Source organism: Petaurus breviceps, unplaced genomic scaffold (genome assembly GCF_028583685.1).
Source record: "Petaurus breviceps papuanus isolate PSGF00001 unplaced genomic scaffold, PetGlider_PUasm1.0 91057, whole genome shotgun sequence".
NCBI lineage: Eukaryota > Metazoa > Chordata > Mammalia > Diprotodontia > Petauridae > Petaurus > Petaurus breviceps.
Genome location: NW_027187404.1, coordinates 4,265 through 21,505, shown reverse-complemented (window position 1 = coordinate 21,505; position 17,241 = coordinate 4,265). Strand labels below are relative to the sequence as shown.

General features: G+C 45.4%; 1 protein-coding gene across 1 annotated transcript; it reads right to left on the bottom strand.

Moving 5' to 3' along the window:
* Positions 1–13,104: 13,104 nt before the first annotated feature.
* Positions 13,105–14,951, bottom strand: LOC138154653 (N-formyl peptide receptor 2-like). Its single transcript, XM_069079624.1, has one exon. The coding sequence runs from the start codon at positions 14,716–14,718 to the stop codon at positions 13,645–13,647; it is 1,074 nt and encodes a 357-aa protein (XP_068935725.1). The 5' UTR covers positions 14,719–14,951; the 3' UTR covers positions 13,105–13,644.
* Between the last annotated feature and the right edge of the window lie 2,290 nt (positions 14,952–17,241).

Below are 17,241 nucleotides of genomic sequence, written 5' to 3'. Positions count from 1 at the left end.
ATGTATGTATGAGTGGATGTATGTATGTGAGTGTGTGTATGTGTGTGCATGTATGAGTGTGTGTATGTATGAGTGTGTATATGTGTGTGAGTGAGTGTGTGTATATATGTGTGTGAGTGTGTGTATGTATGAGTGTGTGTATGTGTGTGTGTATGTGTGTGCATGTATGAATGTATGAGTGTGTATATGTGTGTGAGTGAGTGTGAGTGTGTGTATGTGTGTGTGTATGTGTGTGTGGGGTGGGGGGCAGGACTGGCTTTGCCACATGTCTGCAGCTCCAAGGAGTTCTCTTTTCTATCATTCAGCAGACTGTACCTTCCCTTTCATCTGTCTCTCTTCAGTCCCCTGTCCCCCCCAAATTTCTTATACTTCCTCCTGGTAGAGGTCTCTTAGCCCATGCAGATTCACATCTCCCTCTGAGTAGGAAGCTTGCAGGCTCCCAAGGCTAACCTTCAGGTTACTGCCATAAGTAACCTTTGCACAAGGGTGTTACATATGGTTGAAAAGAAAAGCCGGTTAGTTGTATATAACAGAAGTTGGCAATTTCATGTGCACTCTTTTTTTTCTACCATTCTATCATGTCTATAGAAATGCCCATTTCATTTTACTTTTTGTTAGGTTTGGAATACTTAAAATTCAAAGAAGAGATAGAGAGTGGGCCTAACTTCAAGCAGAAAACAATTGAAGCACACATGGAGTGTACCCAGGGGGCAGAGGAGCGCTTTCTGGTCCTGGAGGCTTTGGAGTGAGGAAGAATTGCTATGGGCCACCAGGTTGGGAGATGACTTTGGCCTCTTGTGTTTATTTTTTCTTGAACCCAGCTGATTGAGCATCTGGAGATTGGATGGCCCACGTTACTACCTTGTGGGCTTTGAAAGGTTGGGGGAACCATCAGAGGGCCAGTAAATGGAGTAGTCAGTAACAAAATCTGCTTGTAGTCAAAGCCCCAGAATCCACGGAAGAGTCAGCCCTGTGGAACCACCTTCTGGGCCCAATCTTTCAGGGAATCAGCCCAGCAGCTGAGATACCCTGTCCTGAAAGCAAAGAAATGACTGGATCACCGGCTATGCCCCCTGCACAAGTGAACTTGATGGGGACTGCAGGAAGGGAGGAAAGGATGACAGTCCCTCCCTGCCCCCTCCAAGTGATAAAATGACAAACAAAATCCTACCAAATATTGTTGTTTGTCCTGGTTTCAAAGAGGACCAGTGACCCCACGGGGTGATGTCTTGACTTTTGGGTGAATTGGATTTAAGTGAAGCAGAGCTTCACTCATTAGTCTTACTCTGCCCTCCAGAGTCATTGCAGTTCAGTGGCAGGACAAAGTCATAATGACTGAGGATTGTCTGAGATGCTGTGGAGACCTTGGTGTGGATTACACCTCCGATGTCTGACCCAGTGCCCGCTCCAGCTGCCTTCACAGCTGTTGGGACAAATTGCTCTCGCTCCCCCACGTCACTGGGGGGAGTCTTCACATGCTGGGGGCAGACAACCCCCTCACTCACTGATGGGTTTGAGGCCTACTGGTTATCCTCATTAGGTCTGGCCCATCTGCCAAGACTGTTTGCAGGGGTGTGGCCACTACTCATGGTTCAGCTTCCTGGAGCCAGTGCCAGATGGACAGCAAAGGTAGATGAGCAGCCCTGAAAGGGGCTCAACAAGTCCTCCCACCAGAGGACGAACACTCCCTACAGCCCTACATGTGTACACTGTCAATCAAAACAGATTTTTACATTGGCCGTATACAAAAATGAATGTCTCATTCTCTATCTTGAATCTATCTCCTCTCAGAAGACAAACACACATTACCCAGAGGCCATTGCAAATGTGCAGAGGGGAGAGCTTGCTCTGGCCTGGGGCTGGCAGGGGGAAATATTTGGTACCAGTCGCTTCAAGTTTGAGTCTCTTCTCTCAGGGAATGCGTGTGTGTGGAGGGGGAGAGGGTGACTTCTGATTTGGGAGGATGGATCTTACACTTCTGTTTTCCCTATACTTTTTTAGTACTATCTTTTTGTAAAAGCTAATCAATGTCAATTGGCTAATTGATATAAGAGAGTGATCCCAGAGGGGACGCTTCACTTATGAATTGTTATTGGTGATCTTTAAACTTTCTACCTAGACTGAACATGATGAGATAGTACAAGCACAGGCTTCCCTCCCACCCTAATTCCTCCAATCGATCTTCATGGGATATGATTTTGAGGCACTTCTCCATCCTGGATCATCTCCACCTTATTGATATCCTTCCTATGGTGTGGTACCCAGAACTCAATGCTAGAATCCACTTGTGGTCTGACCGAAGGGGAAGGGAGGGAGGGGACCATACCACCTACTCTGTGCCAGGCACTATGCTGAGGGATTTTACAAATATTATCTCATTGGAGCAGGTGTGCTATCAGCCCATGGACAGTGTTAGCAGGCTATGGTCCGTGGGGTCACAAAGAGCTGGATATGACTGGACAACCACAGAAGCAACGGCAAAACAAAGAGAAGAAGAACACCGCCAATGACCACCAGTAACCCTCCCAAACCACCCTTCCCTTTCTAGGACACTGTGCCTGGTTTATTGCATCTAAACATTGAATCAGCATCTTTAGCTGCCATGCCATAATGCTAGTTGGCTCTTAGGAACATTGCTGATTCCAAATCTCTTCCAGATAAATTTCTATTCACCTAATCATATTTTCCCCTCCCCCACTGTCTTTATAAAATTGAATTTTTGAACCTCGGTCTAAGTCTTTACATTCATCTTTATTGAATTTTATCTTATAAGATTCATCTCAATGTTTTAGCCCAGAGGTTCCCAAACTTTCTCACAGAGTCCTGAGTGTCCTATTGAAATTTCTGAATTCCATTTATTAAGTACTTAGGCTAAAAATCTAAACTATCCCAAGGCTTTCCATCCCCTTCACCATTTCCTCCATCACAACAGTACTCCATTGCCTTCATAAGCCATAGCTTCTTTAGCCATTTCCCAGTTGATGGGCATCTCCTCACTTTCAGCTACAAAGTTGTTTATATGTCATTTCCCTCATTAGACTGAAGGCAGGCCCTGAGATCAAATGCCTTCCTTTGTACCCCTAGCACTGAGACAGTTCCTGGCAAGTAGTAGGCATTTAATAAATATTGACTGACTGACACCTTGGGAAACTTTGTCAAATATTTTGTGGATGTCCAGCTACCCAGTTTTTCCATCATCCTCGTGACCTTCCATTCTAACAACCCTGCCAAAGAACATACAGTTACTTGGGCATTTTCCCCCCTCTTCTCTTTTTCCATTTTCTTTGTTAGTGTAGACTTTACAATCATTGGCAGCCTCCTAGGTGGCTCAGTGGATAGAGTGTAGGACCTGGAGTCAGGAAGATTCATCTTCCTGAGTTCAAATCCAACCTCAGACTCTTACTAGCTGTGTGAGTCTGGGCAAGTCACTTAACACTGTTTGCCTCAGTTTCCTCATATATAAAATGAGCTGGGGGGTGTCAAGGTGGTACAGTTAATAGAGCACCGGCCCTGGAGTCAGGAGGACCCGAATTCAAATCTGACCTCAGCCACTTAACACAAAAAAAACTAGCCGTGTGACCTCGGGCAAGTCACTTAACCCCAGTTGCCTGGCCTTCTCCTCTCCAAAAAGCAAACAACAACAACAAAAACCCCCAAAACAAAAAAAAAAAAACCAAAAACCAAAACAAACCCAAACAAAAAAACCAAAAAACTGAGCTGGAGAAGGAAACGGCAAACCACTCCACTATCTTTGCCAAGAAAACTCCAGATGGGGTCACAGAGAGTTGGACGTGACTGACCGACAGCAACAAATTACAATCATCAGTATAAGCAAATATTTTGATATGAAAAAAATCAAATTTATGTGAACTTGTATCTACAGCTTAAAGTATATGTTGAATTTAACAAGGTAGTAGCAATACTACCCTGGTTTTTTTCTCCTTCTCAACTTGTTTGTACTTTCTTCTGTATTTTTAATGTTTTATTGGTATCTTTCCTTCCTATTTCTTGAATCTCCACCCTTGCCCTCGTAACAACAAACATAGTCAAGGAAAGCAAATAAACACATTGACCAAACCTAGCCCATTGGGCTAGTCCTGTGAGGCAGGTGAGCTTTATTCTAGTTTAAAACAAGAACATTAATAATAGCCAACGTGTATGGAGCACTTTCTTTATGCCAGCCACTGTCTGATGCTCACAATAACCCTGAGAGATGGGTTCTATCATTAGCCCCATTTTACATCAAGAGGAAACTGAGATTAAGTGACTTGTCCAATGTCCCGCAACTAGTGTCTGAGGCTAGATTTGAACTCAGGCCTTGCTGACTTCAGGCCCAGTAATCTAGCCACTGTTCTACCTAGCTGGATATACTTCTCTCTCTCTTTTTTTTAAGCAATTGGGGTTAAGTAACTTGCTCAAGGTTACACGGCCAGGTCTTTCTGGGTGGGTGCTAAGTGTCTGAGCCTGGATTCGATCCCAGGTCATCCCAACACTGGAGCTGGTGCTCTTACTGGCTGAGCCATCTGGCCACCCAACTGGATATACTCCTAAGAAGCCAACCTGGCTCTTTGTGATTGCCATATCCCTTCCTAGACATTCATTAACCATTCATTTAGTTATATCTTCTAGACTTTTGCCAGGAATTGAATTCACACTCCCTGGCTTATAATCTCTTCATTTAAAAAGATATTTATTTACTTTTAGTTTACAACATTCAGTTCCACTATCCCTTGAGTTCCAAATTTTCACCCCCTCCTTCTCCTTCTTCTCTCTGCCCACGGTAGCATGCAATCTGATAAAGGTTCTAAAAATACTGCTACATTAAACATTAGTCAAGTTGTAAAGAAAAATTATAACCAATGGAATGAATAATGAGAAAGAAGTAACAAAACAAAACAAAAAAGAGAGAGAGTCTGTTTCAATCTGCATTCAGACTCTGTAGTTCTCTCTGGATGTGGATATCCCTTTCCATCATGAGTCTTATGGAGTTGTCTTGTAGCCTTGCATTGCTGAGAGGAGCCTAGTCTACCAAAGTCAAGCATCACAGATATGATGTGTCTGTCACTGTGTGCAAAGTTCTCCTGGTTCTGCTCTCCTCACTCAGCATCAGTTTATACAAGTCTATCCAGGTTATTATGAAGTCTGTCTGTTCCTCACTTCTTATAGAACAACAGTATTTCATTACATTCTTATACTACAACTTGTTCAACCATTCCCCAGTTGATGGGCTTCTCCTTGATTTCCAATTCTTTGCCAGCACAAAAAGAGCTGCTATAAATACTCTTGTACATATGGGTCCTTTTCCCACTTCTATGATCTCTTTGGGGTACAGCCCTAGAAGTGGTATTGCTGGGTCAAAGGGTATGCACATTTTTATAGCCCTTTGGGCATAATTCCAAATTGCTCTCCAGAATGGTTGGATCAGTTCACAACTCCACCAGCAATGCATTAGTGTTCCAATTTTCCCACATTCTCTCCAGGATTTATCATTTTCCTGTTTTTTCACATTAACCAATCTGACCAGTGACATGTGGTACCTCAGAATGGTTCTGATTTGCATTTCTCTAATCAGTAGTGATTTAGAGCATTTTTCAAATGCTTACAGATATCTTTAATTCCTTCCTCTGAAAACTGCCTGTTCATATCCTTTGACTATTTATTAATTGGGGAATGACTTGCATTATCATAAATTTGAGTCAGTTCTCTGTATATTTTAGATATATCTCTGCCGCAAAAACCCCCAGTAGGTTAATGAAGAGTTGGAGGTGACTGAAAATGACTGAACAGGGGTGGCTAGGTAGCACACTGAGTAAAGCACGGGCCCTGGAGTCAGGAGGACCTGGGTTCAAATCCAGCATCAGAAACTTAACACAAATACTAGCTGTGTGACCTTGGGCAAGTCACTTAACCCCAATTGCCCTCCAAAAAGCAAAAAAAAAAAAATGACTGAACAACAACAAAATAAAAACTTTATCATAGATCAGAGCCCTGAAGGAGAAAGAGCTCTGACCCTCATGAAAGGTCCTGATAACAATCTTTTTTTTCATGAAATAGATAATTTTGAAGATAATTTTGCTGCCTTACACTAAAGTTTAAATTGTTATTTTAAAATATTACTTATTGAGTTGGCGGTATAAATAAACCAGAGCATGGAATGTTGATGCAGTCTTTATAATTCACTGCACCATGTTTTTTGAAATCTCAAGTAACATAACTCAAAATTAAAATAATAATTACTTTGTATGACAAAATATATGAAAGTTATAATTTAAGAAAATAAAACCAAGTGGAACTTATTTTTAAATTTATACAAACCTACAACAATGTATTCATATGAAAAATTATATCACATCTTTTTTTTGCACAACTGTATATGACAATTTAAGCAGAAACATGAAAATACAAAATGAAAATATTCCAGTCTCATGTGACATTGCCCCATAATAGATGGTAACTTATGTAACAGAAGATACTCTCTGTCCTGCCCAGTATGAGTGAGTTTGCATATGTACGGTCATATCAATAATCCTTTCTTTAGAAAGGAGAATTTTACAATAAGTTTGTTGCACTTACAGTCATGACATTTGTAACTAGGATATATTTTTAAAAAACAAATTTTGAGGAAACAGTGGTTTATTTTGTTAATTATTAAGAATTTAGGTAAAATGTATAGAATCTTAGGGCAGCAAATGTTCATACATGAAGGCCTGTTCCCCACATGTGGTTTTCAGTGTCTTTGTGTGGTTCTAAGGGAGGCAGAATTGATATCTCTAGTCTTTCCTCCCTCCCCTCTCTGGCCACTGTTCCCTAAAGGAGATTTTAATTCCTGCCAAGAGGGGAAGAAGGAGATTGAGGCCCAAAACTTGGCCACTCTGTTCTCCTCAGAGAGAGGGAAAACTGGGCTGAAATTATAGCCCTGTGCTCACTTCAATATTGTTAGTCTAGGGAATGTGAGTTTCAGGTTGAAGCTAACTTCTGATTGCAGTTTCATTATTGGGGATCCCCAAACTCTACATCCAAGGCTTGACCCCTTTCCTCTCCAAATACCAGTTACACAATGAATACACATAGCAAATAATAAAGACATCAATTTATACAAATCAGTAGAAAAACGAAACCCAGAGAACGCACACATAGGAGAATATATACTACACAATATATAGAGAAGGAACTCTCCCATTGGGAGAGAGGTAACTGAGCTCAATCAAGAGAGCTCTAGATCTCACCCAAGGGAAAATACCCCACAGTCTCTAGAGTAGAAAGCCAGGGGCCATGGTGGAGACCGCCAGGACCTCTCCTGTCTTCCCAGAACTTCATCCTTCATCACTGTGAAGTGGGGTTGACCTCTTCCATCTTCTGCATTCAAAGCTTGAAGAGCACTCCAAGAAGGTTTTGCCAACTCTGCCCCACCGTCACACAAGGCAGGTCATTCATCTTTAGCACACCAATGGGCTTTTGGACTGGGGTTACATTAGACACATTAGAAATTCTTAGAAGGGGTGGCTAGGTGGCACAGTGAATAGATCACTGGCCCTGGAGTCAGGAGGACCTGAGTTCAAATCTGGCCTCAGACACTTAACATTCACTAGCTTTGTGACCTTGGGCAAGTGACAACCCCAATTGCCCTGCATTCCCCCCTCCAAAAAGCAAAAAGAAAAAAAAAGAGAAATTCTTAGAAGTAAATAGAGGACATCAAAAACTGTTAAATGCTCAAGACAAAGATGATATACTTTTAATATCAATGTTTAAATATTAAAACATTAATATTTTAGTGAGAGCAAAAAGGCTTTTTTACCGTTGAGAATAAAAACTATAAAAAATTGTAAAATGTTTATTTCACTACTATATCCTTTTTAATGTCTTTTAGTGTATTATGTACCACACATATGTAATGCACCATTAATATAGTAGTGTTGTTTTTTTTTTTCTTTCAGTCATATTTGACTCTCTGTGAACCCACTTGGGATTTACAGACTGGATTCTGGAGTGGTTTTCCATTTTCTTCTCCAGCTCATTTTGTAGATGATGAAATCAAGGCAAACAGGGTTAAGTGACTTGCTCAGGGTCACACAGCTAGTAAGTGTCTGAGGTTGGATTTGAACTCCTGACTCCAGGCCCAGCACTGTATCCACTGCAACACCTAGCTGCCTAGTACAAGCATATAAACAATGTTTTTTCCCTGATGGAAGGGCACCATCAAAGTAGTTTGGGGAACACTGGTCTAGAACATTGGACTAGCCCATGATCACAGAGGTAGCATATGTCAGGGGCCAGCTGGCTCTAAGCCAAGGTACTTCCCACATGGCGCTGACCTCTACCTACTTGCAGATTGTACCCACAACTTCTTGTCCTCCTGCCCCTCCAAAATTAAAAAGATGAGTTTCAAAATCCAAATTCCCTAGAAGGAGTATGTCACTGAGAGGCCTCTTCTGTCCTTACTTGTTTCATCCTGCTGTTGGGTGGCATTTTTTTCTCCATCATGCATCTTTTAGAATCCCTTTCAAATCCCATGGAAAGCCAGCTCCTTAGTGTTCCAGGACAGAAGTCCACTTTGCAGCCAAGGCACTCTCCTTCCCCCTCCAATTTCATGGAAGAACCTGGGGACCACCAGAAAATCATGCCCAGGCAGCTTACAGGGCGATGGCATTTCACTGTCTCACAAGAGAGATGAATTGGGTAGCTAGGTGGTGCAATGAATAGAGCACCGGCCCTGGAGTCAGGAGAACCTGAGTTCAAATCCGGCCTCAGACACGTAACACAAAAACTAGCAGTATGACCTCGGGCAAGTCACTTAACCCCAATTGCCCTCCAAAAAGCAAAAAAAAAAAAAAAAAAAAAAAGACTTGAATCAAGTGGGTGCAATATCTGAAATTGCCACCAGATGTCGCCACAGTGGAGCTCCGAGTCTGGTCCTGGTCAGTCTCTGGTATATGTGTGAGGCTACATAGAGGCTTTATAAGGGTTGCAGTACCCGCACTGGCCACTAGATGCCCAGGTTAGCCCAGTTACTCCTGCTGCCAAAGACTCCATCTCAGCCTCTGACAGTGTCAGAGGAAGTCACTGCTGCAAGGTCAGAGGAAAAGGCTGATGAAAAAAGCAGGGGAGAGAAGGAAGGGGAAGAGTGAAGCAGAAGTAAGGGGGTCAGAGCTCGTGGTCACTGTAACCTCTCTCCTGCTCTCTGGTGCCCAGCTTCTGCTGCCTCCCCTCTGTCCTCCAGGGTCTGTGGGGGCATTTCCTGACCCCCAACATCTTCACAGAGCAACATAAAACCAGACCAGGAAATAGTGTAGAGATTCCAGGCTTCCTCTGGGATGAGCTGGACCCTACCTGTCTGCAGCTCTCCCCATCCCCCCAAGCCCTAGCTCTGAGTTCTGCCCACTGGGGCCAAACCAAACAAGCTGAATCCCTCTTCTCTAGGATGGCCTTTCAGGTTAAGGACACAAAGCAGGATTGGAATGAGCTGATGGGGAGAGGAATGTTTTTGGAAATCTTGACAAAAATACATAGAACAGCCACCTTCTATGTTATTGGAACTTAGGTGCAATTAGAGCCAGCAATTTCTTGAATTTTAGGGCAGTTTTACTCTGTCCAGGTGTAGTGTGTGTGTGTGAACTATATTTCCACTTGTGTTGTATAAATTTGTCTCAAGTGAGGTGGCAGATATACACATGGTTTGAAATCAGGCCCATCTCTGAAGAGAGAAAAGACTAAGTGATGGCTAGGGGAGGAGCGGGCACAATCCACGGTGTTGAGGTGTTGGGCGTTTTTTTCTCCTTTGTTCAAGAAGGATTGTGTTACTTTTCAGTTGTGTTTCTCTGTTCAGATGGATTTGGTGACTCCATGGACCATAGCACACCAAGACTGTCCATGTGGTTTTCTTGGCAAAGATACTGGAATAGTTTGCCATTTCTACCTCCAGCGCATTGGCAGTCTTGCCCAGGATCACACAGCTAGTAAATTTCTGAGGCTGGATTTGAACTCATGTCTTCCTAATTCCAAGCCCAGCACTCTATCCACTGAGCCACCTTCTACTTTCAAGAGGGATGCTAGTACAGAATTGTGTCTCTCCTTGCACTCTACCCCCCAGCAATGTTGGTCTAGAGTACAAAACACAAATACTTCCCTGGTCCATAACCTTAAAGGAGGGAGGTTTGTTCCAAACTTACACGTACCAGGTCTGCTTCTTTCTCTCCTTTGGTTACACAAAAACATCACAAATAATGAAAAGTGAATAAACCCTTTCATCAATGCAAACAGCGATCAGAAAAATTATACAGATTTGAGTATACCAGAAAATACACGAGAGGCGATGATAATGTTGAATGACCTACTTCAAAGGGTTGTTGAGAGACTACTCAAACGAAATGCTGTATATGAAGTATATTTCCAAATTTGTTGAGCATCTAAGTATATAAATGCCAGATTTGCTGTATAAAAGGAAGAATTGGCCAGTGGGGGCCAAATCCATAAAGGATGCACAATATACTCCTCATCTGAAATCTGATGAAGGCTTGGTCAACCTCCTTCCAGAAACGTGTGATGATGGCACTCTTTGCTCCCCAGATTCAGAGCATGCCCAGGCCTCCTGTCCACTTGATGCATATTGAAGAAAAGTCTTTTAATTAATTACTGAGCCAGCATACATAAAAAAGGCTCCCTCAGATGAAATAATTCTCTCTTTCCCGGTAGTGAGGGAGACGAAATGTTGCAAGCTTCTGGGTGGGGAGGGTTTTGTGACATCCTCCAGTTCAAAACATTTTTTTTTTTTTTGCCATCGCTCTTTGTTGGTGGCACTCAAGTCAGACAGAATTGTTGTGGACCATATGATAGGGAGAGAATCTTTGCCGTCTGTTCTCTCCTATGGGTTAGAATCACATTAAGACCAGTGTTTTCTTTTTCTTTCTTTTTTTTTTTTTAGCAATTGGGGTTAAGTAACTTGCTCAAGGTTACACAGCCAGTTATTTCTGGGTGTGGTGCTAAGTATCGGAGCCCGGATTCGATCCCAGGTCATCCCAACTCTGGGGCTGGTGCTCCTACTTGCTGTGCTACCTGGCCGCCCCAAGACCAGCATTTTCTATCCCTGCTTTATCCACTTACAGAAGTATAACGCCAGCACTTGTTGACAGACTGCTGGGAGAGGGGCTGGGGTGCTTGCCCCCTCTCTCTAAGGGTGCCCCCCCCCAGCTCTGGATCTTGGAGCTCAAACGGGGCTCAGTTCTGAGGAGGAGGAGTCATGTGATCCTTCTCTGGGAGAACAATTGATGTGTGAGCTGCCCTTGTTTCTCGCAGGAGTTCATAGACAGAGGACATTCTGAGTGTGAAGAAGAGAGAGGCAGTGCCTTGTACCTTCTTTTTTGGAGGGGGGAAGGTAGGGCAACTGGGGCTAAGTGACTTGCCCAAGGTCACACGGCTAGTTTTTTGTGTTGGGTGTCTGAGGCTGCATTTGACCTCAGCTCCTCCTGACTCCAGGGCTGGTGCTCTATTCACCGTGCCACCTAGCCGTCCCAAGGCAGTGCCTTTTAAACTTTAAACTTTTAGGCTGATGTGGTGCCAACCCACCTGCCAAAGGACCACCTAGTGGGGCTTTTTGGGACATCCCAAATCACCAAGCTCTGAGATTCCCTCCCACCTCTGAACTTTCCTCTTCCTAGCTCTGTAATCCAGGCAGACAAGCAAAGGATGGGAGAACACATGGCTTGGTGGGCTCCTGGGAGAATAACCAATGTTCCTTCTGTGGAGGGTGAGCATTGTCTCAGTCAGACAAGGAGTCCCTAGAAGGCAGGGCTTCTCTCCCCTCACCTGTGTTCCCTCAGATGTGGGGCCCACAGCCAGTGGGGGAGAGATGTTATTGAATAATGGATGGCATTGGATACTGAATCATAGAATCTGGGTTTTGAGTCCCAACTCTCCAGTTTAGACCCTCAGGCAAACATCCTTTCACCTATAGTCCTTAGGAAGAGCATTTATATAGAGCCTACTACCTGTCAGGCTCTAGGTAAGTGCTTTTTACAAATATTAACTCATTTGATCCTCTCAACAGACCTAGACTAGCTGCCTCATGTTGATTCAACATGATTTTACTAAGTGATTTTACTTATTTTTCAACATGATTTTACTACTATTTGCAAGGCACTAAGTCAGGTGCTGAAGCTTATAAAGACAAAACCAAAATAAGCTCCAGTATTTCCATCTGTAAAATGGATGTTTAAGGTCCCTTGAAGTTTTGAGCTCTATGACCTCTGGTTTTGTATGTGTGGCTTTCCCTGTCCCCCATCAACACCTCAAGGCAAGCCTTGACTTAGAACTCCAGAAGCGCCATGATTGAGGCTGTTGGCCAGTGGCTAGATCTACCAGGGAAGTGACTGTCCCTGAGCGTGACCTATGGTGTGTGACTTCATCTCTAGAGCCAATCCCTCCCAGGCTCACTGAACCCCTCCACCCCCACCCCGAGCCAGACAGCCAATGGCAACAAAGAGGAGCCCGAGGCGGGGCCTGGCTTTGCTGAGATGCTGGAGGAGGGCACATAATGATACCAGCATTTTAAAAATGGAGCAGTTTTGCCGACCTTTCCTCTCACCTTCCTCCTTTGCCCCTCCCTCCCCTACTTTTTGGAGTTCTCTGTTGTAAGGGGTGACTTTCTGGAAGCAGATGTGGGAGATCTGGGGACAGAAAAAAACACCACCACAAAGAATCTATTTTTGTAAACAAAGAAGTGGCACCTTGGAGGTGCTCCAAGATCATCAAGGGGCACTTCAGCCCCCATTAGTCCTTCTAAGCCCGGGGCCCAATGGCAAAGTAAGGACTCAAACCCAGACCTTGGTATTCTCACCCTCAGGCTGCTTCCTTGGGCCTCTCCCTTCCTGTTCCTAGAAGAGAACACCTCCCCTCTTCACCGGGTATTCCCCCTTTCCCCCAGGGCTGTGCTAGGAAAGCTGAAGAGGCTGGGGCCAGAAGGTTGGGGGAACAGGACCAAGGCATGGAGGAATCCAGCATTTATTGTGGGAATAACTCTGATGATTTAATGGGAAGTCTGGCCATTTCTAGGGCCCCAAAGCCACAGTGGGAAGGGGCCATCGCCCAGAGGGAGCCTGGGCTTTCAAGGGCAGGCTTGGAAACCTGAGGGTTCAGGAAGGATGATGGTGGGACCTAGGATTTGGGATGGCATTGCCTTCCCTCCTGGAGGGCTGGGGAGGAGGAGCTCGGGATCAAGGCCTGTCAACCATTCTCCATTCTGTATGACTCAGTATGGTTACCTAGCAATGCATCTGTGCCAACCTGGTCAGTCCTTAGAACACAGAGCAAAAGGGGAGGACATTTAGAATCTGGAATTTCAAGGTGAAAGCATTCTTAGAACGTGAAATGTCAGAGCTAGGAGTGACCTTAGACCATAAAAGGTCTTTTATTATTATTATTTTTTAAAGCAATCGGGGTTAAGTAACTTGCTCAAGGTTACACGGCCAGTTATTTCTGGGTGTGGTGCTGAGTATCTGAGCCCGGATTTGATCCAGGTCATCCCGACACTGGAGCTGGTGCTCTTACTCGCTGAGCCACCTGGCCGTCCCCATAAAAGGTCTTTTAGAACTTGGAATGCAGACCAGATGAAGGCAGGCCCCACAGAAAGACCACAGAAGATAAGGCACCTCCTTACAGACCCTGCATCTCAGCATCAGTGGCAGAAGGTGCAAAGGTGGAACCACTGCCTGTGTTGGCTGTTGGGGAAGACTCCTCACTCAGAGCCCTCTCCAGGGCAGCTGGCAGGGATCTGAACAGTCTCTCCCTGAAGTCCCGGCCCATGAAGACATAGAGCAAGGGGTTGAGGCAGCTGTTGACAAAGGCCAGGGAGGAGGAGAGAGGGCTCAGGTAAGGCAGAACGTCTTCCAGGTGTGGATAGTGGTAGGTAGAGGTCTCAATCATGCCCACCACGTGGTAAGGGAGCCAGCAGAGGAAGAAGGCGGCCACCACAGCTGTGAGGATCTTGAAGGGCCGACTGGACTTGACGGTCTTCCTTCTGCTCCAGAGCTTGGCTGTGATGAGGCCATAGCAGACACTAATAATGAGGAATGGAGCCACAAAACCAAGGATAAAGCGGCTGAACACCAGGGACCAATGGCGGCTCTCAGCCAGGGCATAGTACTCAGCATCACTTTCTGCCTCATCCCAGGGGTCAAAGTCAAAGTAGCAAAAAGTGGTTCCATTCTCTGTGTCTGTGTTCCTGAAGATGAATGTTGGGACAGAGAAGGCCAGAGCAAAAGTCCAGGCACCTGCGGCCCCCAGGGCTGCACAGAAAGGTGTGCGGTGATTTCTGGCCCACACTGGCCAGAGGACAGAGACACAGCGGTCAAGAGAGATGATGGTCAGCAGGAAGACACTGGCAAACATATTAAAGAAGGCCAGGAAGCTAATTAGCTTGCAGAGGAGCCAACCAAAGGGCCAGTGGGGCTGCAGGGCAGTGCCAATGATGAGGAACGGCAGGAAGAGAGTGAAGGTGAAGTCTGCTGAAGCCAGGTTGAGGAACAAGACAGTGGTGACTGTGCGAGTCATCCGGAAGCCTGCCACCCAGATCACCAGCCCATTGCCAGTTATGCCCAGGACAAAGGCTGAGCAAAAGATGATGAGAGAGATGATCCAGAAGGCCCGGTGGGTGGCAGATGGTGGTGATGGTGTGGGCAAGAGGGCATCTGAAGCATCTGAAGGGAGTGCTAAGGAGTTCTCCATCATGCTCACACCTGGAACACACAATAACCACTAGATTGCAAGCCCCTTGAGAGCAGAGACTGGTTTTACCTTTATCCCCCCTCCCCCCAGTCCCTGGCACACAGTAGGTCTTTCATCAATGCCTGTTGACCTGACTGGAATTGACCAAGGATTTCCTTCTAGGCTTCCAGCCACTCACCCCCATGCTCTCCCTGATCTGGCCATTTGACTCTGGTCACTTTACCCATGAGAGTCTTCCTTGCCCAGAACACTCCTCACCTAGGTGCTGGGGCCCTAGGATCACTGCCCCCAGCCTCTTCTTTCTGAAGCCTCCTATATGCCTTAGAGAGCCCTGGGTTCCAGTCTGGGTCTCAGTTTTCCCAATCGTGTAATGAGTTTGCTGAAAAGGATGGTCACTAAGGTGATGCGTTCTGTGATCTGGAGTGAGACATTCACAGATGTCTAATGATACCCGAGCTGGCAGGGGCTTAGAGGCCACTCAGTCCAAACCCCTCATGCTACAGATAAGGAAACTGAGGCCCAAACAACTGAAATCCTTCCCCCAAATACTATGGGTCTTAAGTAGCTTAATGAGCTTCAAGCCCAGGACATTCTTCTAAGTTATGTGCCCACAATTTCTGAGGCAGCAACTTGAAGTGTGTGTGTGTGTGTGTGTGTGTGTAGGCTCCATTGTCCCCATTTCCCAGTTTGGCACTCATTCTTTGGACTTCTTTAAGTCCCTCTCCTGGCTTGTCTCTCCTGCTTCCGTGGCATGCTCTCTCTGCTCTAGTCAGGATCTGGTTTCCCATCCTGCCAGACTCCTTCTCCTGCTGCATTTACCACTTTCCAACACCAAAAACTGTGTCCACGGACTCCTGATCATTGTGTCCTGAGACCTCTAGTCCAGTCTTGTGGTGTGACCTTGGACAAGTCTGTTCTCCTTCACCTTGGTTTCATTTTCCTCATGGATAAAAATCTATGGGGTGGTCCAGATTCTCTCCAAGGTCTTTCCAAGCTCTGACATTCCCTGTCTGATTTCCTAAAGCCCCTTCTCTCCAGGGCCATGATGAGGGTGGGTAACCCAACATTGGCTAGAGCTTTGAATTGAGTGGGTGCTTCAAGGGAGAAATGAACAAAAACAGCCAGTTAATATTGGAAGCTCCGAGGGGGTGGTGTGGGGGAATGGCTCCTTCTTGGCTGTGGTGGTCTGTCTGCCTCCTGCTCCACTCTCACAGAGGTGTTGAGTGCCCTACTCCACCTTATTGAGTTAGAACGTTATCTCTCCCACCCTGGGTGTGGTTTTGGGATACTTGGTCTGGGCCCCAAATTCCAAGTTACAGCTTTGCTTCCTTCTCTTGAATTCTATTTCCTGAGGGTCCTCCTGCCAGTGGATGGCATTCCATGTTCCATGGGGCCTCCCAGCTCTGGCATTCCATGTTCCATGGGTCCTCCAAGCTCTGTCATCCCATTTCCTAAGGACTCTCCCTGTCTGACATAAAATGTTTCAAAGACCTTCCAGTTGTAACATTCCATGTTCTAAGGGCCCTTCCTTCTGATATTGGGAGTTCTGTGTTTGAATGGACCTCTCAGCTCTGAGGTTCCGTGTCCTCCAGGCTCTGTCATACCATTTTCTGGGTCCCCTTAAAGTGCTGACATTCCTGCTTGAACTTTATCTGATCCAAGTTGATTCTCAGCTCTGACACTTCTAAGTACTAAGTGCTCTCCTAGCCTTGACTTTCCATACTTCATGTTGAGGCCTGACATTCTGTTAGGTTCTAAAATCCTTCCCAGCTCTGATGGGTTCATCCCCAAAAGTGTTTTGAAGTTATTCTGAGTGCTGACATTGGAAGTTCTATGTTCTAAGGGCCCTCCCAGACAATTCTGGCTTATATGTACTAAGGGTCCTATTAGCTATGATACCCTTTTATTGCATGCTCTAAAAATCTCTCCTATCTCTGCCATTCTCCCTCAGGCACTCAATTGCCTTGATTTTCCAGGCCCTTAGACTCAGATGTCCTTCCCTCCCAACCCACAGCTTCTTAGGAATGTATGTTTCTTGATTTTCCTGCCCCCTCAAGGTCTCAGGGGCAAAGGTCCCCAGTCCAGACTTACCATGTGCATTGATGCCGTATTAGTCTCTTGTCTCCTTTGGGGTTAACTGGACTTCAGGGTGAAGGAAGAGGGTTAAAGGATGTCTGTGGCTTGCCCAGAATTGAGTAAGTTGTGGTCATAGAGAACGCCTCCCTTTTGCCAACAAACATCTGCTATTCAGGAAGCAGAAGAAAAGCCCAGGAACCGCCAACCTTTCTGGGGGAGTCTGGGCTTGAGTCCTCAAGCCCTCATCCTGCATGGCACCCAATCCTACCCCTGGTTTTACTTAGCAACTATGCTCAAAGAGTCAGGTGTCCTCCTGGCTCTGACACTGGATGTTCTGTGTTCTAATGAGCCTCTCAGCTCTGACATTCCAAGCTCCATTAGTCCATTTCCTAAGGGTTCTCCCATTTTATGTTTCAAGCACCTTCCACATGTAACATTCCATGTTCTAAG

Excerpts from the sequence above, each read along its gene's own strand:
- LOC138154653 (XM_069079624.1), bottom strand. The coding sequence starts at position 14,718 with ATGATGGAGAACTCCTTAGCACTCCCTTCAGATGCTTCAGATGCCCTC.